The sequence below is a fragment of the Saccopteryx leptura genome, chromosome 8 (genome assembly GCF_036850995.1).
Source record: "Saccopteryx leptura isolate mSacLep1 chromosome 8, mSacLep1_pri_phased_curated, whole genome shotgun sequence".
Classification (NCBI taxonomy): Eukaryota; Metazoa; Chordata; class Mammalia; order Chiroptera; family Emballonuridae; genus Saccopteryx; species Saccopteryx leptura.
The window spans coordinates 29,336,088-29,363,550 of NC_089510.1; the positions used below are offsets into that span (position 1 = coordinate 29,336,088).

A 27,463-nucleotide genomic window follows, 5' to 3' on the forward strand; every position below is an offset into this window, starting at 1 on the left:
GCCTCTTTTTACAGCCTTCAAGCTAGAATGCCTACGGATCATAAACTTCACCAGCAATTCGGCCCAACTATTCTTACCCTTACTCTTCTCCTATGGCTCCTGGTGAACTGCAACTGTTACCAATCAAAGAGGGGACAGGGAGTTGGGGGTAGTGAAAGCAGAAAAGCAAGATAAATGTTTATCAAGACTCTCCTTCCCTATCAAATTCAGGAATTACTTTCAGTATTCTGTAAGAGCTGACACAATCTTTCTAAATTACATAAATGTTTAATCACAGCTGATGTTACTAAGTCACCAATCACAAAACAGAATGCACGCTTGTATTTTTCAGATTAAAGAAGCTGATTGACCACGAAAGAGAATCCCAGGAGAAGAAGGGACAAGAAAAGGAGAAGAAGGTCGCCGCCCTGAAAGAGGAGTTGACCAAACTGAAGTCTTTTGCTTTGATGGTGGTGGATGAACAACAAAGGCTGACAGCACAACTGGCCCTTCAAAGACAAAAAATCCGAGACCTAACCGCAAGTACGAAGGAAGCATATGCTCAACTGGCCCTTGCTGAAGCCAGAGTTCAGGAAGAGGAGCAGAAGGCAACCAGACTAAAGAAAGAACTGCAAACGCAGACCACAGAGTTTCACCAGAACCAAGAGACAATTATGGCAAAGCTCACCAACGAGGACAGCCAAAATCGCCAGCTTCGACAAAAGCTGGCGGCGCTCAGCCGGCAAATTGATGAGTTAGAAGAGACAAACAGGTCTTTAAGAAAAGCAGAAGAGGAGCTCCAAGATATAAAAGAAAAAATCAACAAGGGGGAATACGGAAACTCGGGTGTCATGGCCGAGGTGGAGGAGCTCAGGAAGCGTGTGCTGGAAATGGAAGGGAAGGACGAGGAGCTCATAAAAATGGAGGAGCAGTGCCGAGATCTCAATAAGAGACTCGAAAAGGAAACATCACAGAGTAAAGACTTTAAACTTGAGGTTGAAAAACTCAATAAAAGGATTACAGCTCTGGAAAAATTTGAAGATGCTTTCAACAAAAGCAAACAAGAATGTTACTCTCTGAAGTGCAACTTAGAAAAAGAAAGGATGACCACAAAGGAGTTGTCTCAAGAACTAGAGGATTTAAAACTAAGAATCAAAGAACTAGAAGCCATTGAAAGCCGACTGGAAAAGACAGAATTCACCCTTAAAGAAGATTTAACTAAACTGAAAACATTAACTGTGATACTGGTAGATGAACGGAAAACAATGAGTGAAAAATTAAAGCAGACTGAAGATAAATTACAAGCTGCTTCCTCTCAGCTTCAAGTGGAGCAAAATAAAGTGACAACAGTTACTGAGAAGTTAATTGAAGAAACTAAAAGGGCACTGAAGTCCAAAACTGATGTGGAAGAAAAAATGTACAGTGTGACCAAGGAGAGAGATGATCTAAAAAACAAACTGAAAGCAGAAGAAGAGAAAGGAAATGATCTCCTGTCCAAAGTTAGTATGTTGAAAAATAGGCTCCAATCACTGGAAGCAATTGAGAAAGATTTCCTAAAAAACAAATTAAATCAAGATTCCAGTAAGTCCACAACAGCATTACATCAAGAGAACAATAAGATTAAAGAGCTCTCTCAAGAGGTAGAAAGACTGAGATTGAAGTTAAAGGACATGAAAGCCATTGAAGATGACCTCATGAAAACAGAAGATGAGTACGAGACCCTGGAACGAAGGTATGCTAACGAACGAGACAAAGCTCAGTTTTTAGCTGAAGAGCTGGAACATGTTAAAATGGAACTGGCCAAGTATCATTTAGCAGAAAAGACAGAGTCCAACCACGAACAGTGGCTTTTCAAAAGGCTTCAAGAAGAAGAAGCTAAATCAGGGCATCTCTCAAGAGAAGTGGAGGCACTGAAAGAGAAAATCCACGACTACATGGCAACGGAAGACCTGATATGTCACCTCCAGGGAGACCATTCAGTTCTGCAAAAGAAACTCAATCAACAAGAAAACAGAAACAGAGACTTAGGAAGAGAGATTGAAAACCTCACTAAAGAGTTAGAGAGGTACCGGCATTTCAGTAAGACCCTACGGCCTAATCTCAACGGAAGAAAGATCTCTGACCCTCAAGTATTTTCTAAAGAGGTTCAAACAGAAGCAGTAGACAATGAACCACCCGATTACAAGAGTCTCATTCCTCTGGAACGAGCAGTCATCAACGGTCAGTTTTATGAGGAGAGTGAGGACCAGGATGAGGATCCTAACGAAGAGGAGGAACCTGTGTTGTCCTTTAAATGCAGCTCATCTACTTCCTGTCCTGTGAACAGGAAGCTATGGATTCCTTGGATGAAATCCAAGGAGGGCCATCCTCAGAATGGAAAAATACAAACTAAACCCAATGGCAACTTTGTGCAACCTGGAGATCTAGTCCTAAGCCACACACCTGGACAGCCACTTCATATAAAGGTTACTCCAGACCATGTCCAAAACACAGCCACTCTTGAAATCACAAGTCCGACCCCAGAAAGTCCTCACTCTTACACAAGCACTGCGGTGATACCAAACTGTGGCACCCCAAAGCAAAGGATAACGATCCTCCAAAATGCCTCCATAACACCCGTGAAATCCAAACCCTCTGCGGAAGGCCTCGTGAATCTAGAGCAAGGCATGTCCCCAATTACCATGGCAGCCTTCGCCAGAGCACAGACCCCAGAGTCTTGTGGTTCTATAACTCCAGAAAGGACAATGTCACCTATTCAGGTCTTGGCTGTGACTGGTTCAGCGAGCTCTCCTGAGCAGGGACGCTCCACAGAGCCAATAGAAATCAGTGCCAAGCACGCGATTTTCAGAGTCTCCCCAGATCGGCAGTCATCATGGCAGTTTCAACGTTCAAACAGTAATAGTTCAAGTGTGATAACTACTGAGGATAATAAAATCCACATTCACTTAGGAAGTCCTTACATGCAAGCTGTAGCCAGCCCCGTGAGACCAGCCAGGCCTTCAACACCACCGCAGGATAACCGAACTCAAGGCTTAACTAACGGGGCACTAAACAAAACAACCAATAAAGTTACCAGCAGTATTACTATCACGCCAACAGCCACACCTCTTCCTCGGCAATCACAAATTACAGTAAGTAATATATATAACTGAACCTTATTCAATCTATACTGACATTATTGCAAGAAACTCAATCCTTTTTAATTTTCCCTCCACATCCCCCAAAGACTGACTGAACTTGTACTTTGGGAAGGTTTGTGCATGAACGTATTCAAGAAACTAACTGTTGCCTGCATAGTCGTATCAAGTGTGCACTTACTGTATATCTTTTAATTTACATACCTGTATGGAAAATATTTAGTCTGCACTTGTATAAATACATCTTTATGTATTTCATTTTCCGTAACTCACATTAATTTGACTGCAACTTGTCTTGGTGAAATACTTTAACATTATAAAGCAGTAAATAATTTGTTATTTTTACCATTGCTTGCTGAATTTTCTTTTGGTCATTTTGTATTATATTTTTGCATGTACAGTAGAATTTTATTACCTGTTCATAGTGTTTATTAATTCTTCCTTAAAACAACACCAACAAACAGAACCTACTTCTCACTTACAGTCAACTTTTGATCACATTATCAGAAGACAGTGGTTTAAATAAATAAAACGTCATGTCTGTTTGATTTCAGTGTGAACTATAAGATCCCTCAGGAGCACACTTCATGCTTGAGCTGTCTCTCAATATCCTTGGTGCCCAGCACAGTGCTTCACACTTGTAGGAGCTTAGGAACTTAATATACTGAAAATAACTAAATAAAATAATATTAAATAATTTGCTTTTATGATCACATTAGCTGATGGCGAAAGTAAAATGCTCTGAAATGTGATAAGAAGAAAAAGCACATTTGGAAATACAAGTTACCTTGACAATCAAGAGTTGACTGTATATTCTGCCATAGATGAGAATCCTCATAAAACATACGTCTGCGCTCAAACCTAGAATCAAAACTATGACATGTGCTCTTAGACGTTCTGTTTCAAAGCAAAAATGTCATTTTTGGTCCTGTTTCCTATGTGGTTCCCCAAATCATTTGGATTAATTAAGGTAGGTACTTCCTGCCTTGCTTATAAGTGGGCTGCCTTTAGAAGCTTACATCTTAATCCTGTTTGCTCTTTTTTGTTTGTTTTACCTTTCAACAAGCAAATAATAACAAAGATAGTTATAAATACAAGTTATAGAAAAGGCATGTTTCTTCTGCAATTATTGTTACGCCATTTACAAGGTAGGTAAGAAAATCTCAACCAAGACAGCCTGAAAATGCGGACACCAGCTCATGGGACTCTGAGCAGTCTGCACTTCTGTAGCACAGAACCGCTTGCAGAGGGACATTCTAAATTACAAATCTGGCCCCAAGTCACATTCCAAAAAGATGATTCCAGACAGAGTCATTGCCATTTTCCCTTTTTCCAACCTCGTAACTGTTAATTTAGTGTTTAATTTTATTGCCAGTTATTGATTTGAAACACAATTTATTTAGACACTCAGGCAAACTATAAAGATCTTTAGAAGTAAAAGAAATCTTTAACAAATATCCTCCTTTTCCCTGTAAAATCAATTTCATGATAGCGAAGCGAGGATTTGTTGACAGAAACACTTCCATGGTGATGAACTACAACACCAATGCTGTTGGCTTGCATCATCATTAAATAAATTTGGATGAGAGTTTAGGCTGGTGATGAATGAGAAAGCTTCTGTTTAAACACATTTATCTTGGGAATCGGCAATGACCCAACTGTATTACAAAATACATGATGGTCTAGATGTTTTTCAAAACTATTTTTATTTTTAAGTCACCTTGGGCTAGAACTTTAGAAGGAATGCATACAGCACTTGACACATTTCAAAGTAGACACTGATGGTGCTGCACACAATGTTTTGCTAGATAATAGTCAAGAGAGGGTACATTTGAAGGGTACTGATCTTAAAATTATGAACAGAAATTAGAAAGAATTAGAACCAGGTCCTTACAGTGCTTCCCAACCTTTGTCATATGATGGCACAAACAGAAAACGTTTCCATGGCACTGGGGGAAACGGATAAAGAGAGCTGATCAGTGAGGGCCTCCTGTCACCCCCCACCCCCACCCCGTTTCCTCCTGCCTGCCCAAGTGCTGAGGGTAAGATTCATTCTTGGCATACCAGGAACTCTTTAAGAGAGTTTGAGGAGCTCTGGGCTATTTTTTATATCCATTTTGTAAGGATTCAATTTTTCATCTTATGTGAGCCAGAGCAATTCTCTTAAGTAAAGTTAACACCACAAGTCCTGTGCTCCTGATTATAATGCACAGATTCTCATTTTATCATCTGTCCCAGATATTAACTATAAATAGGTTTCCCAAGTGATTAACATTATTGGATTTACTGAACTTTCAAGGAGCCAAACGTCTTTTAGAGATTCTTCTACTGGGAGGATTACTTCAGTATAATAATTTATATCAGCATGAAATTTAGGAGCACTGTCAGATTAATAACATACAAATTTTTAAAGGTGCTACTAATTAGAGTTTATTATAAAGACAGCATCATTTCTGAGAAAGAGCATTGTTTTTGTTTCTATAAAATCATACCTAAAATGACCTAGATTTTTAGCCTTTAATTGCAAAAGTAATTTTTTACATGTGTGTGTGTGTGTTAACAGAGCTTTCTTTTTCACCCACATAAAATCACAGAACCTTGAAAACTAGGAATGAGAGAGGAAGTGACACTAAAAAATCTATGTGAGATATGTGAGGGTAGAGGATTGTCTTCTTGGAGAAAAGAAGGCCCAGGAGAGGCTCATAGAAGACAGATTGCTTTTATATACATCTGAAAAAACCTCTTCTTTTCCCTGGTCAAAGCCCCAACTTTAGAACCAAGTTTCATTTTACTCATCCTCCTTTCTCTAACTTTTTGGGCTATGGCATCCTATCATTTAAGAGCAATGGCAAAACTTTGCTGCCCTCAAGGATGCACTGCTCTCTGGGGACACTGGTGAAAATAAAATCATCACCCTTACTAGGACAATGTACATTATTATAGTTGGATCTAAACATGTAAAAGAGAGTCTCTCCACTTGTTCAAGAGGATGACAGTATTCCATAAACTCCACACAGAAGGTTTCTGCAACTACAGTTCACAATGCCTAGACATTTTATGTGGGGTCTTCTTCACAACATCCAAAGTTTACGTTTATCTTTAGGTTGCACTGTGAGGTGATAAAAGGGATATTTAATTTAAAATTTTTAGACTTGTAGCCTAAGGAGTCTATGATTTTTATTAACTGAAGAATAACTCCACGCAAAAACAAGTTTTTAGTAGCTTCTCTTATTTTGAATCTTTACAAAGCTAGTCTCCCTTGAAACTTGTTAAACAAAGATCTTTAAAGTAACATTCGAGTCCCCTGTACCTTTATTTCTATTTAGTTTTTTTTTTTCTCCAAAATAAGCATTTTGCTTGGAATCCTAAAAGAAAAGGTAATCAGGCAACAATGCATGCCCAAAACATTAAGATCAGTGTTTCTCCAAATAAAATCCAGGATACCTGTAACAGAACCCTGGGTCACATCCAGAGCTATCACACCAAAATCTGAGGGCAGAGGCTCAGAAAGCTCCAACTGTAACAAGCTCCCTGCTGATTAGTACACCCTAAAGCAGGAACTCCACTGGCTCACAGATGTCTGTATTGAGAAACATCAGCAAGTGTGTTCTGACTGCAGCCTCAGTCTATCAGAATGAATTACACCTGTCCCAGGAAGTGTGGCTGCTCTGCTCTCTAGGGGCTAGCATGACAAACAGAAGGCTTGTTCCTCCGGTTTCCTTTTTATTCAAAATAAAAGCTCAATTAAAACAAACCAAACACCCTATAATTTTATTGGGTGGGAAGGTTCCCAGTTTTATAACTGCAGCACAGCAGAGACGCCTGAGCATTGAGCTGAGCAGTGGCACGCTGTCTGACACCTCCAAGCTCGGTTTCTCCCCCAATCCTAGGCCGTCCATGGGAGCCTAAAGCATTTCTTGGGAATGGTCCAAAACACACATTAAAGACAGCAGTTTGGATAAACCAAAACAAAGGACTCCATTCACCTCAGGCCACGATGAAGCAAAGACAAGAAAGAGCAAGGAAAACAAGTAGTTCATTAAAGTCTCCAAACCTTAAACTCCTTTAATATTCATTTTTATTTAGATTAAACTCCAGTCTTATGCTTTCCAACTGATGGGCCCTTCTACTCTTAAAGCGCAGTCAAGAAGGGTAGAGCTTTTGTGCGGTCAAACACATCAGAGCAGCATCTCCCAAAGGCAATGCTGTAGGATAAGGACTCCGTGGGGAGTCCAGCAAACTAACTCACTAACACTTCTAAGTGCTTCATAATCTGAAAACGAATTAACACGCGTCACGGCTCCGGAAGCGCGTCATATCACCTGTTACAGCTAGCAGTGACAAATATGAAACCGGACATTGACCATCTCATTAGCCAAAAGCAGGCCCATAGTTCCCATTGAAATACTGGTCAGTTTGTTGATTTAAATTTACTTGTTATTTATTTTAAATATTGTATTTGTTCCCGTTTTGTTTTTGTTTTTTTACTTTAAAATAAGATATGTGCAGTGTGCATAGGGATTTGTTCATAGTTTTTTTTATACACCGGCCCTCCAAAGGTCTGAGGGACAGTGAACTGACCCCCTGTGTAAAAAGCTTGGGGACCCCTGATCTAGAGATTAAGGAGAGGACAGTAGATTAACAAGGTTTCATAGAGCAAATGAGACTTGAAACTGGGCAAAGAAAGATTTAGATAACTGGAGTGACTAGGGAGGGGAAGCGTTAGTGGCAAGCAAACAGATCAGGTTCCGGTCCTACTGTTTCCCATCAACTATGGGTCCTGGACAAATCGTTTAATTTTTGTAAAATAAAGAGAACTGGATTGGTGATCTCGAAGCTCACATCTAGTTCTAACTTCCAATGATTTCTGAATGGTCTCTAACTCCGGCCACTCTCCTTTAACGGTTTAAGAATTTCTTTCAGGAATAAAGTTGGGGCACAAATAAACCACCCACATGAGTTTCCTTCCTTTCAGAAATTCAATTTCTCCTTCCTCATTTTCCCACCTGCAGGTGTTTTAACACTACTGGATGGGCTCTAAAGATTTGTTTTCTTCTCTAAGAGTCTATGAATTAGTCCTTTAATCCTTAGCAGAACAGCTTTTTTCTTCTTCTTTGCATTAGAGCAAAGTTTCTCAACCTCAGGACTATTAACAGTTTCGGTCCGATGACGGCTGTGAGGCGACGTCAAGTGCACTGCAGATGTTTAGCAGCCTTCTCGGCTTCCACCCACTGGATGCCAAGTAACACCCCAGCTGTGACAAACAATACTGCCTCCTGGCATAGCTAATGTCTGGGGAGCAGTATCGCCCCTGGTTGAGAAACACTGCATTACAGAGATGGACAAACTGACTCTAAGCCAGTTCCTCCTTTACATTACGTGTGGTGAAAAATATTAGACAGTTCACTTGGAAAACTTTTATATCTGGTGTGTAGAGATGAGAATCTTCAATCTGACAAAACATAAGCCTCAAAGCAACCTTAAAAATCTGCACTGAAGAGTGTAGTTGCATAAAGATTGTTTCCATTCACTTGACAGATTGGTCCAGACCATGTGAATATTTGAACATTTATATTTGTATTAATACCTATACCTTTGTCTCTTTCGAAGATAACACATTACAAACTAGAGTTTTCAGACGAGCTTTCCATTCTCACATGCCTTTAGGAGAAATAAAAAGAAGTCTCGACACCAACCACCTTTGCCTTAAAGGAGAGGAAAAAACTGGGTTTCAGGGGAAATAGCAAGAACTTAGAAGAAATAACTGCCTTTACTGTTTAAAACTCTCCAGAGTCCTCTCTGAGGAGTTTCAGTGCCCTGTGTAGTGGCTACAGCCACTAAGGGTATGAATGCTTCTGTCAGGATACAGGTTTTCTTCATTCCTCAGCAAGTCACCTACAAGACTGAACTGACAGACACTTACGGTGTTCCCAGTATTACTCACTGCTCTGCGAGGCAGCTTTGCAGGTGTAAGATTTAGAATCTAAGGTGGGAGTTGAGAACAATCTTAAACGTTCATTAAGAGCACAACACAGAAAAGAAATTCTAGCTAGTAAGAGCGATAAGAAGATAGGAATTCGGAGCAGGTGCTCTGGGGTGAGGTTTGGGGCTCAGATTTCAGAAACACATGTGTGAGCAGGGGCTCGGTGATGACAAAGAGGACGAAAAGTATTCTATGGGAGATGCCCGCAAAAGCAGAGGTGTGAGGGCGAGGCAGAGGTGAGAGGGCGAGGCAGAGGTGAGAGGGCGAGGCAGAGGTGAGAGGCAGAGGTGAGAGGGCAGAGGTGTGAGGGCGAGGCAGAGGTGAGAGGGCGAGGCAGAGGTGTGAGGGCGAGGCAGAGGTGAGAGGGCGAGGCAGAGGTGTGAGGGCGAGGCAGAGGTGAGAGGCAGAGGTGAGAGGCAGAGGTGAGAGGCAGAGGTGTGAGGGCGAGGCAGAGGTGAGAGGGCAAGGCAGAGGTGAGAGGGCGAGGCAGAGGTGAGAGGGCGAGGCAGAGGTGTGAGGGCGAGGCAGAGGTGAGAGGCAGAGGTGAGAGGCAGAGGTGAGAGGGCGAGGCAGAGGTGAGAGGGCGAGGCAGAGGTGTGAGGGCGAGGCAGAGGTGAGAGGCAGAGGTGAGAGGCAGAGGTGTGAGGGCGAGGCAGAGGTGAGAGGGCAAGGCAGAGGTGAGAGGGCAAGGCAGAGGTGTGAGGGCGAGGCAGAGGTGAGAGGCAGAGGTGAGAGGCAGAGGTGTGAGGGCGAGGCAGAGGTGAGAGGGCAAGGCAGAGGTGAGAGGGCAAGGCAGAGGTGTGAGGGCGAGGCAGAGGTGAGAGGCAGAGGTGTGAGGGCGAGGCAGAGGTGTGAGGGCGAGGCAGAGGTGAGAGGCAGAGGTGTGAGGGCGAGGCAGAGGTGAGAGGGCGAGGCAGAGGTGAGAGGGCGAGGCAGAGGTGAGAGGCAGAGGTGTGAGGGCGAGGCAGAGGTGTGAGGGCGAGGCAGAGGTGAGAGGCAGAGGTGTGAGGGCGAGGCAGAGGTGAGAGGGCGAGGCAGAGGTGTGAGGGCGAGGCAGAGGTGAGAGGCAGAGGTGAGAGGGCGAGGCAGAGGTGAGAGGGCGAGGCAGAGGTGTGAGGGCGAGGCAGAGGTGAGAGGCAGAGGTGTGAGGGCGAGGCAGAGGTGAGAGGCAGAGGTGAGAGGGCGAGGCAGAGGTGTGAGGGCGAGGCAGAGGTGAGAGGCAGAGGTGAGAGGGCGAGGCAGAGGTGAGAGGGCGAGGCAGAGGTGAGAGGCAGAGGTGAGAGGCAGAGGTGTGAGGGCGAGGCAGAGGTGAGAGGCAGAGGTGTGAGGGCGAGGCAGAGGTGAGAGGGCAAGGCAGAGGTGAGAGGGCAAGGCAGAGGTGTGAGGGCGAGGCAGAGGTGAGAGGCAGAGGTGTGAGGGCGAGGCAGAGGTGTGAGGGCGAGGCAGAGGTGAGAGGCAGAGGTGTGAGGGCGAGGCAGAGGTGAGAGGGCGAGGCAGAGGTGAGAGGGCGAGGCAGAGGTGAGAGGCAGAGGTGTGAGGGCGAGGCAGAGGTGTGAGGGCGAGGCAGAGGTGAGAGGCAGAGGTGTGAGGGCGAGGCAGAGGTGAGAGGGCGAGGCAGAGGTGTGAGGGCGAGGCAGAGGTGAGAGGCAGAGGTGAGAGGGCGAGGCAGAGGTGAGAGGGCAAGGCAGAGGTGTGAGGGCGAGGCAGAGGTGAGAGGCAGAGGTGTGAGGGCGAGGCAGAGGTGAGAGGCAGAGGTGAGAGGGCGAGGCAGAGGTGTGAGGGCGAGGCAGAGGTGAGAGGCAGAGGTGAGAGGGCGAGGCAGAGGTGAGAGGGCGAGGCAGAGGTGAGAGGCAGAGGTGAGAGGGCGAGGCAGAGGTGAGAGGGCGAGGCAGAGGTGAGAGGGCGAGGCAGAGGTGAGGGCAAGGCAGGAGAGCAGAAAATCAACCTCTCGGGAACGGGCAGTGCAGTGTGGCTGAGGCTGAGACGGCTGGCGTAGGGCAAGGCTGGTGGGCCCAGTCCTGTCAGACTGTGAAGGCCCTGATACAGTGCAGGGCAGCGCTGTGTATGCAGAGATGTCTTCTGGGTAGTGAGACCACATAACAAAGGGTAGAAAACGAATCTTTTATACAATGTTAGTTCATTTCACAACAATCCTATAAAGTGGGTATTATTACAATTTTAACCATAAAGAAATTAAAATTCTGAGGTAAGGAAAATTGCTCCAAGTCTGTCTGTTAGTATGTAACAAGAATGAGATATGAACACAGGCCTAACTCCACTGTCCCATTTTCTTTCCCAGCAAACATACTAGGAAGCTGCCTTAGTACAAGGGGGGAGAGAAGAAGAAATCGCACTTAACCCTCTCCACTTCCTACGGGGGCAGACAGGCTGTCTAAGGCCACCTCCCCGCACTCTGCCTCTCAGTCGGCCTCACTAGCCAGAACACTCGGAATGGCCCACGGGGTTCCCCATCCTCCTCCCCCGCTGCTCCACATCGACAGAACTCTCTTCTGTCGTTAAGTTACCCACACTGAAAGGTCTGGCTCCCGCCTCACCTCTTCCAAAACATTCCATGATCACCACAGCCAAGAGCGATCTGCTTCCCTTCCAACCCCTCCCGTCTCCCTGAGGCCACCGTTAGGGTAACCAGCGATAATCAATATAAGACGCCAAGCTCCACATACAGGGGCAGGCATGGGGAAGACTAACCTGGGGTGGTGCTGTGGCTAGGAGAAGGGAGAAAGCACGACAGAGGAGAAGCACAAGGCCTCATCCTCAGGAGACTCCGTGCTCAGAGAACTGGAGTTGCAGTCCAAGTCCACTGTTCTAAAAGCAAGGTTCTATAAGCAAAGCCACAGTGTCAGGCGTGCAGAATGAGCGTGGAGAGTATCGACATGGGCAGAGCCAGAAGTTTGCAATGGGCCTCGGAGGTGGCTGGAAAAAGAAGCAACAGAAATGAGTGAAGATGATTCATAGCAAAGCTTGTTAAGTAGGTGGCATCTTATAGTCCTGAAACAGACCCAAGACCACCAGAAAAGGCAATCAAGGATCAAGCTCTAGTCACCATAAAGATGAGGACCATCTGCTAAGCCCAGAGATGCTGGGACTGCTGATTTTGTAGAAGCCTAGAAAATTTTCCTAGACGGTATACCCTAATTTAGGGTGTCTATTTCTCAAGGAACATCCTAACTTATTTTAAAAAATCATTGTGTATTTTCCCAACTGAGGGAGAGAAGTGTTAGGGTTCAACCTTGTTAATCTCCAAATTCTGCTCATAATTCAGGACTAAAATAACTGTAAACCAATGAAGCATCCCAAACAAAATTGCCATTTTAGAGTCTTCAAGTTGTTCTCAAATGTATCTTATAACAATGAAATGCATATAAAAACCTGCTTCAATGCAGCCACTTTTCAAACAACTCACAGAAATTCTTCAAGAATGAATTACTATCCTTCATTATTAGTGAGCTGGTTGTTTTTCCTTCTCTTAAAAAAACATACAGCTATTCCTTTCTCGGTTTTTGCCTTCCAATGGTGTTCTTGCCTGAATTCACTGACATCAGTTAATTTTAAAGCTTCAGAAAAGCACAATTTTATAGAAAGGAGTTAACTAACAACTGCAACAGATTCCTAGTTGGTTCATAACGTGAAAAACATTTAAACACCTGACAGTGCCCTTGGGGCAACCGGGGTGGGGCCAGTGGGTAAGGCATCATACAGAGAAGGACGACATCTTTCATTGTGACAGGCAGAAGCAGCACAATATTTTTTATATAAAATTTTTTCTGATTATAAGAATAATACATATATATTTGTTACAAAAATTTGGGGAACTTATAAATGCTGCCAGGACTGCTGCTTTTAGCTTCTAAAAAGGGTAATGAGAGGACGAGGGAGAACAATGGACGATTGCACTATTTTTTTAGGCTAACCTGTCAACTATGGCCCTATTCCAGGGTTTCTCAGGCTGCCAATGAGGAAGGAAATGTGCTTTGAGAGGGTCGTCCTGTCCTTACTGAACACCTCTGGGACCAAGAAATGGCCGATCTCCTCCCTAACCCCCCCCCCCCCCCCAGTACAAGTTTATGTAATCTGTCTGCTTGGACCAGACACAATGGCCGACGGGCCAGCCTGGTCACTGGAGGAGAGGGACAGGATTTCCTTCCCCCAGCTAGCCAATCAGTGCTCGGAGAACGGCTCTGCACTGGGCACTGTTCCAGTACTGGAAAGAAATGCCTCCTTGGGGGCTGCTCTCAGGACTAATTACACTCTTATCAGTTAATAACATCAATGGCCTTGTGTAGGGGATGTGGGCACAAAATAGGGCTGGCCAAAACTCAGCTCTCAGCCTCTGGGGAAGGGGCGTACAAGTACCCACGGTGGGAGAAGAAAAGAGTGGTAGGTGAGAGGGAACTACATTCTCTCCCTAGGCTCTCAGCTGCGCACACGGTATCAACAATTTCTACAGGACGAATTTCAAAGCAACATCTTCAAATTCTCAGTGCCTACCAAACAGTTCCACATGGAAGGTCTAACATACTTCAAGTCAAGCATGTGCCCACACCACAGTGCACTGTTATTCTTTCTCTGCCCCCCACCTTTTACTTGTGCCACTAACCCCCAAGTCCAGCCCTCAGCGCAGATGGTACTGTAAGAGGGTGTATCTACATTTTACCCTCACCTCTCTAATCCAACCTTCACTAGTCGCGTTAGTGGTATTTCTACAACACTGTTCTGATAGTGGCAATTCTCTCGAACCCCCACCCCCGCCTCCAAAGCATTACTTGTTTAGCTCTTAAATTACTAAGTGCCCAAAGCCCAAGCTTTCTACCACGCCTCCATCTCTCACTTCATCTCCCTCTGACACTGCCCGCAGCCTGCATTCTCACCAGCACGCAGCACTGACGTCTGGCAAATACCACTGCGCTTTCTAACCCCGCCCCTTCGCTCATGCGTTCCCAGGGCTGAAATCCTCTTCTCCCTTTGTTCCTCATATTGAAAACATCCTGCTCCTACCTCAAGTGCATTTGCTCTGGAAAACCTTCCTTATTTTTTTATAATCTTCTTCTGAGTTTCCAAAGCACTTCTGTCTGTGCCTGTATTATCGCACTTCATTTTGCCTCTTGTCATAATTATTTCTCTCCTCCTCCTCCTCCTGAGAGAGAGACAGGAAGGGAGAGAGGTGAGAAGTATCAACTCATAGTTGCAGCACTTTAATTATTCATTGATTGCTTTTCTTATATGCCTTGCCTGTGGGGCTCCAGCCGAGCCACTGACCCCTTATTCAAGCCAGCAACCTTGGGCTCAAGCCAGTGACCATGGAGTCATGTCTCTCATCCCGTGCTCAAGCTGGTGAGCCCATGCTCAAGCCAGCAACCTCAGGGTTTCAAACCTGGGTCCTCAGAGTCCCAGGTCAACACTCTATCCACTGCACTGCCAGGTGTTTTTTTTTTCTTGTTAAAATTCTTTGTCACCCCTCCTATACTATAATTTCTTGAGAGCAAGAATCAGCTATCATTTATTTTTTAAATTCACATCAATATTTATGTGAATGGAGTCACTGATCACCCTTGTCAGAATCACCTAGGACTCCAGATTGCCAGTGTATGGGATCTGCATCTTACCAAGCTCCCTGTGTCGTTCTTGGGCATTAACGTTTCAGAACCAGGCTCCCATGACCTGGACAGTGGTGTTCAACAAAGGCACACCTGGCTCACAGCGTACCTGCTGGTCATCACAGACTCTCGTTTGTTCTTCTCATGAATCATAGAATGTCAGGCCCAAAGGACTTCACAGGTGGTCTAACTGCTTCATTTACTGAACACTTGAAAGACAGGAAAAGACAGGAAAGAATAAAAAATAATGTGTCTTCAAGGGAATTCTAAAAAAGAAAGAGTCACAATGACCAGACCAAGGAGGGCAAAGGATGTGTGTCAGGACCCTTTACTGGGCCGAGTGGTTAAAAACACAGCCCAGGGACGGCACTGCCTGTTCAGCTGCCTCACCTGCCAGGCTTAGCAGCACATCTGCAGTAACTAACTGAAGAGAGGGAGGGCTGAGATAGAGCAGGAAAGCAAGAAGGCAAAGTAATTCAAGTGTAAGTTATGCTTATGAGCAAGGAACAGGCATCTAAGAAGAGATATAAAGGGAAAAGACAAAGATGAGGATAATGTTGGCGTCAGTAACAACTAGCACGAGTGCTTCTCTGGTACTCTGGGCGTGCCAGCGATTTCCCCGCAGTGTTCTGCACCCCGAAGGACTCGCCAGTAGGTATCCTAATCCCCAGAGATGGACTGCCGATGAGGGAACTGAGGTCTGCGAGGCTAAGTGGCTTGCTCAAGGCCACACAGCTGTTGGTGCCAGAGCAGAGCGAAGGCCCAGGTGTGTCTGGCTCTGCAGCCTGTCCCTGGCACCTAACCCAAGGCTGCTGTAAGACGCAAGCCTGCAAATGAGTGTAAATAAAGGAATGCAAACAAGGGGGGAAATACAAAAAGAAAGTTAAAATGAAAAACCTGACAGATAAATAAAAAGAAAGGGGATAAGGCCCTGGCCGGTTGGCTCAGCAGTACAGCGTCAGCCCGGGGTGTAGATGTCCTAGGTTCGATTCCAGGTCAGGGCACACAGGAGAAGCAACCAGCTGCTTCTCCACCCCGCCCCCTCTCGCTTCTCTCTCTCGCTTCTCTCTCTCTCTCCTCCTACAGCCAAGGCTCGATAAGAGCGAGTTGGCCCCAGGCACTGAGGATGGCTCCATGACCTCCACCTCAGGTGCTAAAAAATGGCTCCAGCTGCAACAAAGCAAGGGCCCCAGACAGGCAGAGCGTCGCCACCTAGTGGGCTTGCCGGGTGGATCCTGGTCAGGGCGCATGGGGAGTCTGTCTCTCTGCCTCCCCTTCTCTATTTGAATAAAAAAAAAGAGAGAGAGAGAAGAGAGGGGATAAACAAGGAAGATGGTTCAAGGTTAGTATATTTTCTTTTAACATACTACTTCTACACGTGATGCTATGTGTCTGGGCACAAAATGAAAGCAACTGCGGTTAGGAAGAATTTTGCAGAACTGTATTTCAATGTTTATTGTTAGGCTGCCCTCAATGGCCATGGTGTAATTACCACAGAGAGGTTGGGAGGTGAACAGATACAACCATAAACCACGTTCCATTATTTTAAAAAGGCATCAATTTTCTCTAACCTTCACCTCAGAAACTAGACAATTCTTTTAATATAAATCATAGCACTGCAAAATCTTTAAAACCAAATGTTCCCTCACAGGAAGTTAATGGGAACGAGCTACTCAACCTACATGGTTTCCTTTTGAAGGACCTCTTGCCACATAAAACTATAAAATCTTTAGTGATAAAATTTTATTGTATAACGAAGAAATTCTGAGAAAATCAAGAGAAAAAAACCAAAGCAGCCTATGAAATTCTGGGCTACCAGCCAGATTCATTACTATTATCATTATATATATATATGTAAAAAAGAAAGAGTCACAATGACCACACATATATATAAATATATATACATATATATATATTTTACAAATTAGCAGTAATTTATCAAACAGTACAAAAGACAAAAGGAAAGAAATGATATTTCAAAGATTTTTTTTTTCTCTCGTTTACATTTCCTCCTTTTCATGACCATATCCGTCATCATTATTTCAGCACTTCCCTATTAAACAGACTTAAAAATACAAGACTGTCATTCTGATAACATCCAGCCTGACCAAGCATTCCACAGCTGGGGCTCTGAGGGAGTCTGGCGGCCCTGAACCCAGCCCCTCTCCTGCACCCCGGTGACCACCAGTCAGAATGATCTAAGGTCTCTAGGAGTCGGGAGCCGTTCAACCTCTAGAGCCAAGGATGGAACGAGGACCCCGCCATCCCTGGAGTCAGGAGCCCTCCTGAGGGAGCACTGCATTCTTACACTGTATGTTGCCAATACATCCCCAGAAAGTTCAGAGAGCTTACAAAATTAACTTCATTTAGGAAAAGAGGAAGCATCCTGACTCCAGCTGTCTGTCTAGGATCTGATAACTTCTCCCAAAATGCTGATTTTGTTCTAGTATATTTTCAGATGTTTGCCCTCTACGATAACGTGAAAAGTACAAGAATCAAGTAAAAACCAGGCTATAAAACTAAGACTTTAAATAAAAATTAAAACTTCCCTTTCTATATTTCTTTTGGTCACTAAAACTCACTGCTATTTAATGACTTGCTGTAACCAGGAAGTCTTATAAATTACTCAGTTCCTTTTTAGAGCCTGTGGACCAAATAAGCCAAAATTTTAAGAATTTAAGGAATACATTCCATAAATATACTCCTTTTCTTTCTACTGCTCTCTAGATCAGGGGTAGTCAACCTTTTTATACCTACCGCCCACTTTTGTATCTGTTAGTAGTAAAATTTTCTAACCACCCACGGGTTCCACGGTAATGGTGATTTATAAAGTAGGGAAGTAACTTTACTTTATAAAATTTATAAAGCAGAGTTACAGCAAGTTACAGCATATAATAATAATTACTTACCAAGTACTTTATGTCGGATTTTCGCTAAGTTTGACAGGATAAATCTTTATAAAACAACTTACTTTTTATCTATCTTTTTATTTATACTTTGGTTGCTCCACTACCGCCCACCATGAAAGCTGGAACGCCCACTAGTGGGCAGTAGGGACCAGGTTGACTACCACTGCTCTAGTTAGAACCAATGCCTCTGTCTCACTGAATGTAGCATCCTTCAGACTTGTAATCCATTCCAAATCCCAATTTCCATGTTGAACTGAGTTAAACATTAAAAAAAAAGTTCTTTTCTTCTATGAAAAAGCTTTCCAACTTCCTTAATCTCCTCCAAGACATCTGCTTTCTGATGAAACCCAGGAACCTCCAACTCTGAGTACAACATTCACTGTGTGGTCTTAAAAGAGCCATATGCCCAGATTCCTCGTTTAATATGCACTCCAAATTTGGATAAAACTTTCTTGGAGCTGTTTGACATAATGTACTACAAAAATGATCCAAGAAATGACATATTTTAAAGGTCCATACATCATTTACTGAAACATGTCCAAGTATAAAATTCATAGGGAAAAACAAAAAGCATCATTTTTTAAGATTTGGAACTGATATTTAAGGTTATCCTAATAAAATAACTAGCCTTTGCTGCCATCTAGAGGTAAAACTACATAATGAAATCACAGAAATCAAAATGAACTTGCAGCATCAAAGGTGTAGAAACAAGGGGAAACCAGCAACTTTTGGACACCTGGCCCTACCAATGACCGACCACTATCCCCAGCCACACTGTCTTCACCAACATATAACAGCACAGCTTTAAAAAAACAAGACCCACCAGTACTCTGTTCCAAACCAACTAGCATAGCGAACAGGTTTCAGCTCTGAGGCACCTGTGGTGCTCATTAAAACTGCACCTGCATACCCTGACACATGACTCAGAGACATGATCTGGGCATCGGCAGTGAATTCAAAGGGGGTTCTGATAAGCATCTAGGAAGCCACTGGGCCACGAAGCCCTGGCCTTTCCCAGTGCTGAAACTCCCACATCCAGGGAGGCCAGAGTTCCTGGTGAAAGAAAACTCAAAGCTTATCTACAGGAGCTTCAATGACAGTGTTTCTCAAAGTGTGCCAAGCTGACCACCTGTCTTAGATGAACCACTGAGAGTTTATTGACATATGGATTACTGATTGCAGCCGCAGACCAATGAATTATACTTTCTTAGGAGGAAGACGCAGGAATACACAATTTAAACAGAATCCTAACATAGATTTTTGTGTACTAGAAATAGGCAGAACCAATTTAAATCTTGACCAAATTAAAGGATATCACAGAAACCTATCTTAGAAAGACTATATTAATGCTATGGTCACAAGATCAGCTGACTTGAATTAGTCCACTAATTTCCACTGCAGCTGTTATTGCTCATGGTTTGAACAATATGGTTGATGTTCACAGAAATGTTCTGATCTCTGAAATGTTTCCTTCCTTTTTTTCTTTTTAACAGTATTTTTTTTAATTCATTTTATAGAAGTGGGGGGGGGGGGGAGAAGGGAGGTGAGGAGCAGGAAGCATCAACTCCCATATATGCCTTGACCCGGCAAGCCCAGGGTTTTGAACCAGTGACCTCCCATTCCAGGTTGACACTTTTATCCACTGCGCCACCACAGGTCAGGCTAGACTATTTATTTCCGTTGCCCTCTCTCAAACTATAGGACTTGGTATCAGCTGTGTTAATTTTTTTTTATTTTATTTATTGAGTTTTAGAGAGAAGAGAGAAGTAGAGCGAGAGAGAGAGTGTGTGTGAAAGAAAGGGGGGGGGAGCGGGAAGTATCAACTTGTAGCAGTTGCTTCCTCTATGTGCCTGGACCCGGCAAGCCCCGGGTTCCAAACCGGCAACCTCAGCGCTCCAGGTCAACGCTTTATCCACTGCGCCACCGCAAGTCAGGCTCCCTCCTTTTTCATCCCTGGATATAACTTAGTGTTTTGGTTTCTAATTGTATACTTATTATGGAAAATGTAGAGAATACAGAAAATGTAACCAAAGTAAACATCTATAACTGCAGTAACTACATTCTCCAGTATTTTCTTTTCTCACACACACACACACACACACACACACACACACACACACACACACAAAGCTGTATAGTTTTTAATCCCGCTTTTAATATTTCTATTTAAACACATTGTATATCTTCAAAACCATCATTTATTTAAAGACAGAATAATATTTTCATGTGATTACGGTATAATTCATTTTACATCCTGATTGTTGAAGTCTTAAATTGTGTCCACTTTTCATCATTATAATGTTTAAATGAGCCTTGTGAGCATCTGATTATTTCCTAGAAAAAATTCCTAGCAACAGAACGAGTGAGTCATAGGGTAAGTGTGAGCTTTAGAGATCTTGATAACATACAACTAACCTACTCTCCTAATCATCAAGAGGCTTCCCATCTCACCAAACTGTTACTGGGCATTGACTGTGATTATTAAAAAAAGAAAGAAAAGAAAAAAGCTTTGCCTATTTGAGAGGTAAAAACATTGAAATGAGCATTTCAGCACTGAAGACGAGACCATGAGGTCAGGATGAAAGTTAGGAATACCGCACCATTTCTACAAGGAGGGGACTGAATCAGGGCATCAACCTCCCATTTGCTACGCTGACTAAATGTATCAACAGAAAGCATATTACCCATTCAGTTTATCCGTAATTAAAACGTTCATATTTTAAACCAAGTCTGTGTACAGATTATTTGTAAATCTAAATATAGTTGCTATAAAAATATAGGTGACATTTAAAAGTTTTTTAATTGATTTTAGCAAGAGAAGAAGAGAGGGGGTGACAGGAACACGGATCTGTTCCTGTACGTGCCCTGATCGGGGATCGAACCAGCAACCTCTGTGCTTCAGGACGACGCTCCGGCCAGGGCTGGGTGGCATTTTAAATAGTGAATGTTTACATAAGGAGATAAAGAGACTTAATTGCAGAACCCCCATAAAAACAGTATTAGAAATCTATGATGAAAACCATGCATTTTAAAAGGATTTATTATTTTTGAGCTCAGAGCAAGGAAAGGATGAAGCAACCAAAGGGGGGAAGGAGTAACAATCCACCGTGGATTATAATCCAGAACTCGTTAGCCGCGACCTTTCTCTGTCTCTTTAACAATAAGCGTTCTTAGCCAAGACTATTTTTCCTCAGTAAATAAGTATATTTCTAAGTGAATATGAACTCGATCAAGTTTTCACTCCTCACATTCCACAACCCACTCTCCCAGTCCAGATCATTTGAGTCCTGTCACCCCTCATACATTAATAGTGGACAAATATTAGTACAATTCTCTCTCTACACTGTGCCTCTGCCCAGGCCATGACCTTACTAACCCCCTGGCACCTCCACCACCCCTTACACACTGGCCGTAGAATCAGTAAAATTATTCCTGCTTGGCCCTTGTCTATATTCCCATTCCAACTCTCAAGTACAACCTAATGTGAAGTGACTTCATTTTCTCATCTGTGTCTGATTTCCTGCCTCAGGACACGCCGCTAGTATTCCTACATTCTACTGTCAAAAGTATTTCCTTACTCTGGAAGGAACTCCCATTCCTGCTGTTAAAATGCCAAAGGTCTTCGGAGACACAAGTCAAGGCACGCTACTTTCTTCATGAGGCTCTCTGCGACCTCTCAGTCACACTAACCTATCCCTGGCAATCTCATGATCCTTTGAGGTTAATCTGGAACATTACTCTTGTTTATCTCCCACCATAGTACTGTGACTGACAAAAAGCAAAATAATAATAATAATAATAATAATAATAATAATGATGACAATAAACCTACTTATCTCTGTATTTAGCACAAGATAAACTATTGAGGGCCTTGCATATAGCACATGCAGAACACATGTTGGCAGGATTGCTTTATTGAAGTTTCGTTTTTCAACTTGGCAATCTTTAATCTGATGTGTCCCCATAACGCAGCGCTTTCAAAGAAGCTGACTCCATAACCTGAAAATGTCAATGTCTCCACCAACTGTACCACTAACTACTTTTGTTCTTCTGTTTATTCAAGATCAAGGAGGTATGCAAGCAGAGAATCCCAACATGGATCCCTAAACCAAAATCTACAGGCATCACGAAGCTTTCCCCTAAAGCTCCCCCAGGGCCAATAGATAAGCCTATTCACCACATTGGCTATGGGAAGCTACACATCATAAGGACTGTTACCTCCAACACTTTCCTCCATATGGGAGGGAAAAGGTAAGTCATGCCAATGCACTGCTGGGATACATTCACCTACAGAAATACCTGGAAAGCCGAAATGACCACTGTGAGAGGCCAAAGAGGAAAAGCCATCTCAGCTGGAAATGGTGAAGCAGCAAACTGACAGATGGTGTAGTCACAGGCTGCTGGACTTGGTAAATATCCTAGCGAAAGAGCAGCACATCTACAAGGATCTTTCCCTGTTTATGTGTTAATGGACAGACACACAATCACAGCCCCAGACATACCCTGCCCCAATCCTCCTCCTACTTGTAATCCAACCCAAAGTTGGGACTATCTACCATTACCCTGGGATAGGACTGAACTCACTAGCACAGTGCAAAAGTTTCCTGGTGAACCGAGAAATAACCCTTTATTCCACAGAACTTTATTGAATCATATTTTGCTAAGAAGATGTGCTGGCAAAAATTCCTAATATTTGCTTCAAAAAAGCAATGCTATTTCTATCAAAGTGGCAAGGGAATTAACATCATATTTAAAGTCTAAAACTATGACTTCTCTATGAGCAGGAGAAAAAATAAGTGGTAATTCTTAGTTCCAGGGAGGGAAAGAACAAAAACGAGAAATCGCTGAACACATCCTCTGTGTAGCCCACTGATAATCGCTGGTGCAGTGTGCACACTGACGACTGGCACTTAATCCTCTGTCCCACCTTTTTTTTGTTTTTTAATTTTTAAAGACTTTATTCATTTTAGAGAGGAGAGAGAGAAAGAGAGAGAGAGAAGGAGGGAGGATCAGGAAGCATTAACTCCCATATGTGCCCTGACCAGGCAAGCCCAGGGTTTCGAACCGTCAACCTCAGCGTTCCAGGTCAATGCTTTATCCACTGCGCCACCACAGGTCAGGCATCCTCTGCCCCAATTTCTAGTGAGTTATTCCCCTTTATACACCAGGCCATGGAATCACACTATAAGATAATCACAGGCTTGTAAAGCCTAGATTGGTACTGCTGCTTTCTAGAAGCAATCAGGACATCTAAGAGTCAAAGTTCACTAATATTGACATCTTTTATGAATCACTGTCCTGGCTGTTAGAAAAAAAAAAACAGTTTATCACTCCTTAGGACATTCTTTAATCAACATGTCTTCCCTGAATCAATTTTATAGAAAAATCAGTTGATTCAACAAAAACTTGGCATCAAGAGACTCAAATTCCAATCCTACTTTTCCACTTATTCGACACTGAGCTCGGCGTTCATTAGCGGAGGCTTTGAGTTTCTCATGTGTAAAACAGGAGAGCTAACCAAATCTTCAGGTCTCTTCCAGTACTGACACCCCCTGAGTACGTCCAACTATAAAATGTTGAATTCAACCAGTCATCTAAGAGGAGAGGACTCAGTCCCCTGTCAGTAAACTAAAGTCATTCTTTTCATCACACTGAAAACTCAACTGAATCAAGAAGATACACGTGTAATTCAGTGTGAACAGAGTAAGACAATGATGTTTTAAGACAAGGCATTTTTGACATGAGAGACAGTTAATATTTCATAAAGCTTCAGTCAGAAAAAAGAATATGAAGAGCATGAGCCAGGGTTGTCTGTGAGCCTGCATGGAGAATCGGAGGTATGATCCTGGAACAAGTCCTCAGGCTGCGGACCCTGCTTCAGCCAGCGTCCCGACACGGAGCCCACAGAGCAGCAGCAAAGGAACCGCCCTTCTCCACACTCATCCTGCCAAGCTCACTTCAGCGCACTGACACCTCCGGGCTCGCTCCTGTTCAAGGAGGAGGAGAAGAAGGACTGGAAGCATGGGCAACAGGAGCAATGCAAGCCAAAGAGAGGGGCGATGCACTGACACCGCCGGGCTCGCTCCTGTTCAAGGAGGAGGAGAAGGACTGGAGGCATGGGCAACAGGAGCAATGCAAGCCAAAGAGAGGGGCGCTGTGCGGCAGTGCCGGGGGCAAGGGGCGGAGGGAGAAGGTGCGGACCCGGGAGAAGCGGAAGTCTGAAGTGGAAAAGTCTACGGTAGAGACAAGCAGTAAGAGAACAGTGGAAAGAAGCAGACTACAGATGAAGGTGATGAGGCATGACACCAAAAATAACGCAAGAGACCATTCAGAGGGTAGTGCAGGGCAGTAACAGGGGGGGACAGCACAGCGGGCAAACACTGTAGGGAACTGAGCGCCGAGCCTGAATAATGAGGTGATGTTAAGTGAACAGAGACGAGTGAATAAAGGAGAGAAGGGCTGTTCAGCCTAGAAACAAGTGAGAACTTGCGCTAAGAGATGGGAATGGTGGACGACGGGGTCAGAAAAGCAGTTATGCTGGGTAACGCCCAACACTGATCATTATACGAATAGAAAGAAAAAGCACTAGGCTTCCTATAGCGGAAACCAAACAGACTGAAAAGAAGCAGAAGACAGGAAAAACAAGCACCAGCAAGAGTCCCAGAGAATCTAAATAGCCCGGGAACATTTTACCTTGAAGAGGAGCACAAAATATGTTTTATGTGGGAGATTCCAAAACTGTTTCCCCCTGTGTCAGGAAATATATTTTCATGGCAAGCTGGCTGAAGTTCAAGAGCAAGAAAGAAAACAGGTATTTTATCATACAAAGTACTAAAAAAAAAAAAAAAAAAAGGTAGGAAAATAGCAATACTTTTATCACAAGCAGCAAAAATCCACCTTTAAATGGTAATACAGTTCTAATGCCATTAAAAGTCTTTAAACTAACAAAGTCTATTTTAACAAAGATTACCAACCAAAACCATACTTATTTTAAGCAGTATGTAATACCATAAAAAGGCATAAACATCTAAGAACTGGGAATACTATCTGGAGTTCAATAAAATGGTGTTAAACCTGTAACACAACTGAGATAAAAGGAATCCTGCCTCCCTGCATAATCCCGTTCCGGCTGAAATGTGCCTCTCTAAAGAACAACGAAAATAAAAGAAGCTGTCATCATAATTCTAGACTGACTTTATTTAAATCTTAAAAAGGAAGACAATAAAAATCCAAGTGAATAAAAACAAATCCAACATTTAAAAAAATTTTAGAGCCCGATGCTTTTATGCTAGTGTCTTTCCTCAGCTCTTCATTTATTTAGCTTCAGTGACTTCTGAACCAATCTCCTCGTACCTGTTTGAACTACAGGCACACAGATGTGTATTTAATAAACTGAAGGCAAGAGCCTCTAAAGGCAAAAACCCTACAGTTGCCTTTATTGTAGTATTTCCTTTACTGTGGGAGTCTGGAACTGAACTTGCAATATCTCTGAGGTATGCCTGTATCTGATCTTAACAGGAATGTGACCCTTCTAATGGATGAATGATAATTACGAACTGAGTAACGGAGTCATTAATGTAAGCACAACTTTGTCTGGGGTATGGTTAATTCCTCCTCCTTCTGGGGAAATAGACATACAATTTCAGCCTACTGTCTGGTCCTTAAAAGAAGGTAATTTTGTGAGATGTGAAAACTACATGAAATTCATATTTCATCTTGTACAAATAAAGTTCTACTGGAACACAACCACACTTGTTTATTAACATACAGTATTTACTGTATGTGATTGCATTTTTGCTACAGTGACTGAGTCAAGTAGTGCAGCAGTAACCATCTGGCCATCAAAGCCTGAAATACATACTATCTGGCTTTTTACAAAAAACGTTTGCTGACCTCTGCTCTAGTGTGAACTAGATTAACAAGGAACTCAGGAACAAAAGATTAAGAAAAAGTTAATTAATTTTTAAAAGCAATCCTAGTAACTGTTAATACTACTAGTTCATACTAATAATTCAATTAAGAATTCTATGAAAGCTGATGAAAATGTGAAAACTATTATTTAGTAAAATGTTTAATTCTATGAATGTACTGAAGTGTTCAACTAAAGAACCTCAGATAAGAATAGGTCAAAGAATTTGTGCCACAAAATAATGTGCTATTGTTAAATCTGAGGGAGGAAATGGAAGTAATTCTAGGCCTTCCAATACAAGGAACAATACAAATTCCTTGTATTGTTCAAGAGATTCATAGACATTTAGTGAAATTAAAGCAGAACTATTACTGTACATATGGTTTGGAGAAAGATGTGTAAATTGTACCTTTAAACATTCATACTTGTTATCAAGAACTTGTTTAATCATTTGCAAGAACCATGGAAATTGCATATGTTACTGAACTCAAGAAATTCATCATCTGAGATGCTCCCTATTCAAAAATGAGATGCGATTGTCTCAAGGCAGTTTTATTTACTTCCAGCAAGTCAAGGAGACAGGATATTCACATTCAAAGCTCTGCCTCCCTGAAGGGAGGCTTAGCCATTGCTTACATACACTATTTCATCAATTTCACATGTTGATTTCTTCTTTGCAGTTGGCTATACTTACCTGGTTGGGTTCCTGTCAAGCTTATCCTATGCATAGCTGGTCTGCAAAATACTTTGGTACATTTAACATTCAGCAAGAATAGCATTTAGTAAGAATGGCCCAGACCTTGAGACCCTTGTCCTACCTAATATGTACAGTAAAATACTGTAAAACTAACCCATAAAGGTTCTAGATGGGTCGATATGTTATAGTCTTCAAGGTCAGAACAATCACTAATAAGGTAGCACTCCCTCTCTCTATTCTCCTTCATTTCATCTTTAAAAATTTATCCTGCCTGTGTGTTTGCCCCTGAACATGTGTCTTAAAATAATATTACCTGAATTTTGGTTGAACTACATCAATGTCTAAATCTCATAATGTAAGCAGATTATCTATTTTTCCCTCTAATTCCATTTAAAGTGTCTAAAATAGGGCCACGCGTGAGGGCTCAATAAATGACTTCGAAAACAACACGCCTTGAAGTTGATGCTCTGTTTTATGTTATCAAAATCCACTGTATACAAAGTCTGAGAGTTATATGCAGAGGTACTGCTTTACATCTACTATGCATGGCTGCCTACAGGTAAAACTGATGCTGTGAAGGTCTAACCTTGGTGTGAAAAAGGGAAAACCCCCCAAAACCTGAGTTATTCAGGTTTAAAGGAAAGATCCAAGGTGTTCCTCTACTTCAGCATTTCAAAAATGAATTCACAGCATAGATAAAGTAACATGATTTGAAGGATATTATAAAATATTATTAAAAAACTTACAATGCTCACTTTAGCAATCACAAACAAAATAAACGATCACATTGGTTCTAGATGACAAAAGCTGTCAGGTGTAGGAATTAACAGCTCATTTACAAAGCGAGTCTGTTGTAGCCTTTCAAAACAAAATTTATAAAACGAAGTCCAAATATGGTTAGAATAAAATGTTAGTAGACACAATTATACAAACAAGGATTTCTAATGTATTTTTGAAAGAGAAAAGTAGTGTTTGCCAATTCTGTCAAAAGCCTAGGCAGGATTTGAAAACTCTTCTTGTGGACCAAATCTCTTTAAATGTGGAATTCCTATGTTGAGGTCTCCAAAATGTGGCTATAAAATTAATTACTTAATGAACAAATACTTAATGAGTACCTGCACAGCCAGATACTAGCCTGGACCCTGAGAATCTGGCAAAGAACAAGATAAACAAATCCCTGCTAACACAGAGCTATAACATTCTAGTGTGAGGAGACCATAATAATTTAACAAGG

General features: G+C 42.8%; 2 protein-coding genes and 1 long non-coding RNA gene across 7 annotated transcripts in view; 1 reads left to right on the forward strand and 2 right to left on the reverse strand.

Moving 5' to 3' along the window:
• The window catches only part of FILIP1L (filamin A interacting protein 1 like), a 317,903-nt gene extending 295,590 nt beyond the window's left edge, over positions 1-22,313 (forward strand). For all 3 annotated transcript variants that reach the window (XM_066347855.1, XM_066347856.1, XM_066347857.1), the window contains 2 exons: positions 332-3,110; positions 21,687-22,313. In XM_066347855.1, the coding sequence (XP_066203952.1) occupies positions 332-3,110; positions 21,687-21,878 (2,971 nt within the window). In that variant the 3' untranslated portion in view covers positions 21,879-22,313. The remainder of the gene's footprint in view (positions 1-331; positions 3,111-21,686) is intronic.
• CMSS1 (cms1 ribosomal small subunit homolog) overlaps positions 1-27,463 on the reverse strand; it is a 419,693-nt gene that overhangs the window by 389,020 nt on the left and 3,210 nt on the right. Inside the window, exon 2 of one of the 3 annotated variants that reach the window (XM_066347860.1) lies at positions 11,809-12,033. The exons of the other annotated variants lie outside the window; for them this stretch is intronic. Coding sequence (XP_066203957.1) covers positions 11,809-11,872 — 64 coding nt within the window. The 5' untranslated portion in view covers positions 11,873-12,033. The remainder of the gene's footprint in view (positions 1-11,808; positions 12,034-27,463) is intronic. 3 annotated transcript variants of the gene reach the window in all.
• LOC136380087 (uncharacterized) lies at positions 21,900-26,645 on the reverse strand. The gene is made up of 2 exons (XR_010746838.1): positions 23,695-26,645; positions 21,900-23,596 (listed from the first exon to the last, which is right to left on the reverse strand). It is a non-coding gene; the product is annotated as an uncharacterized lncRNA (long non-coding RNA).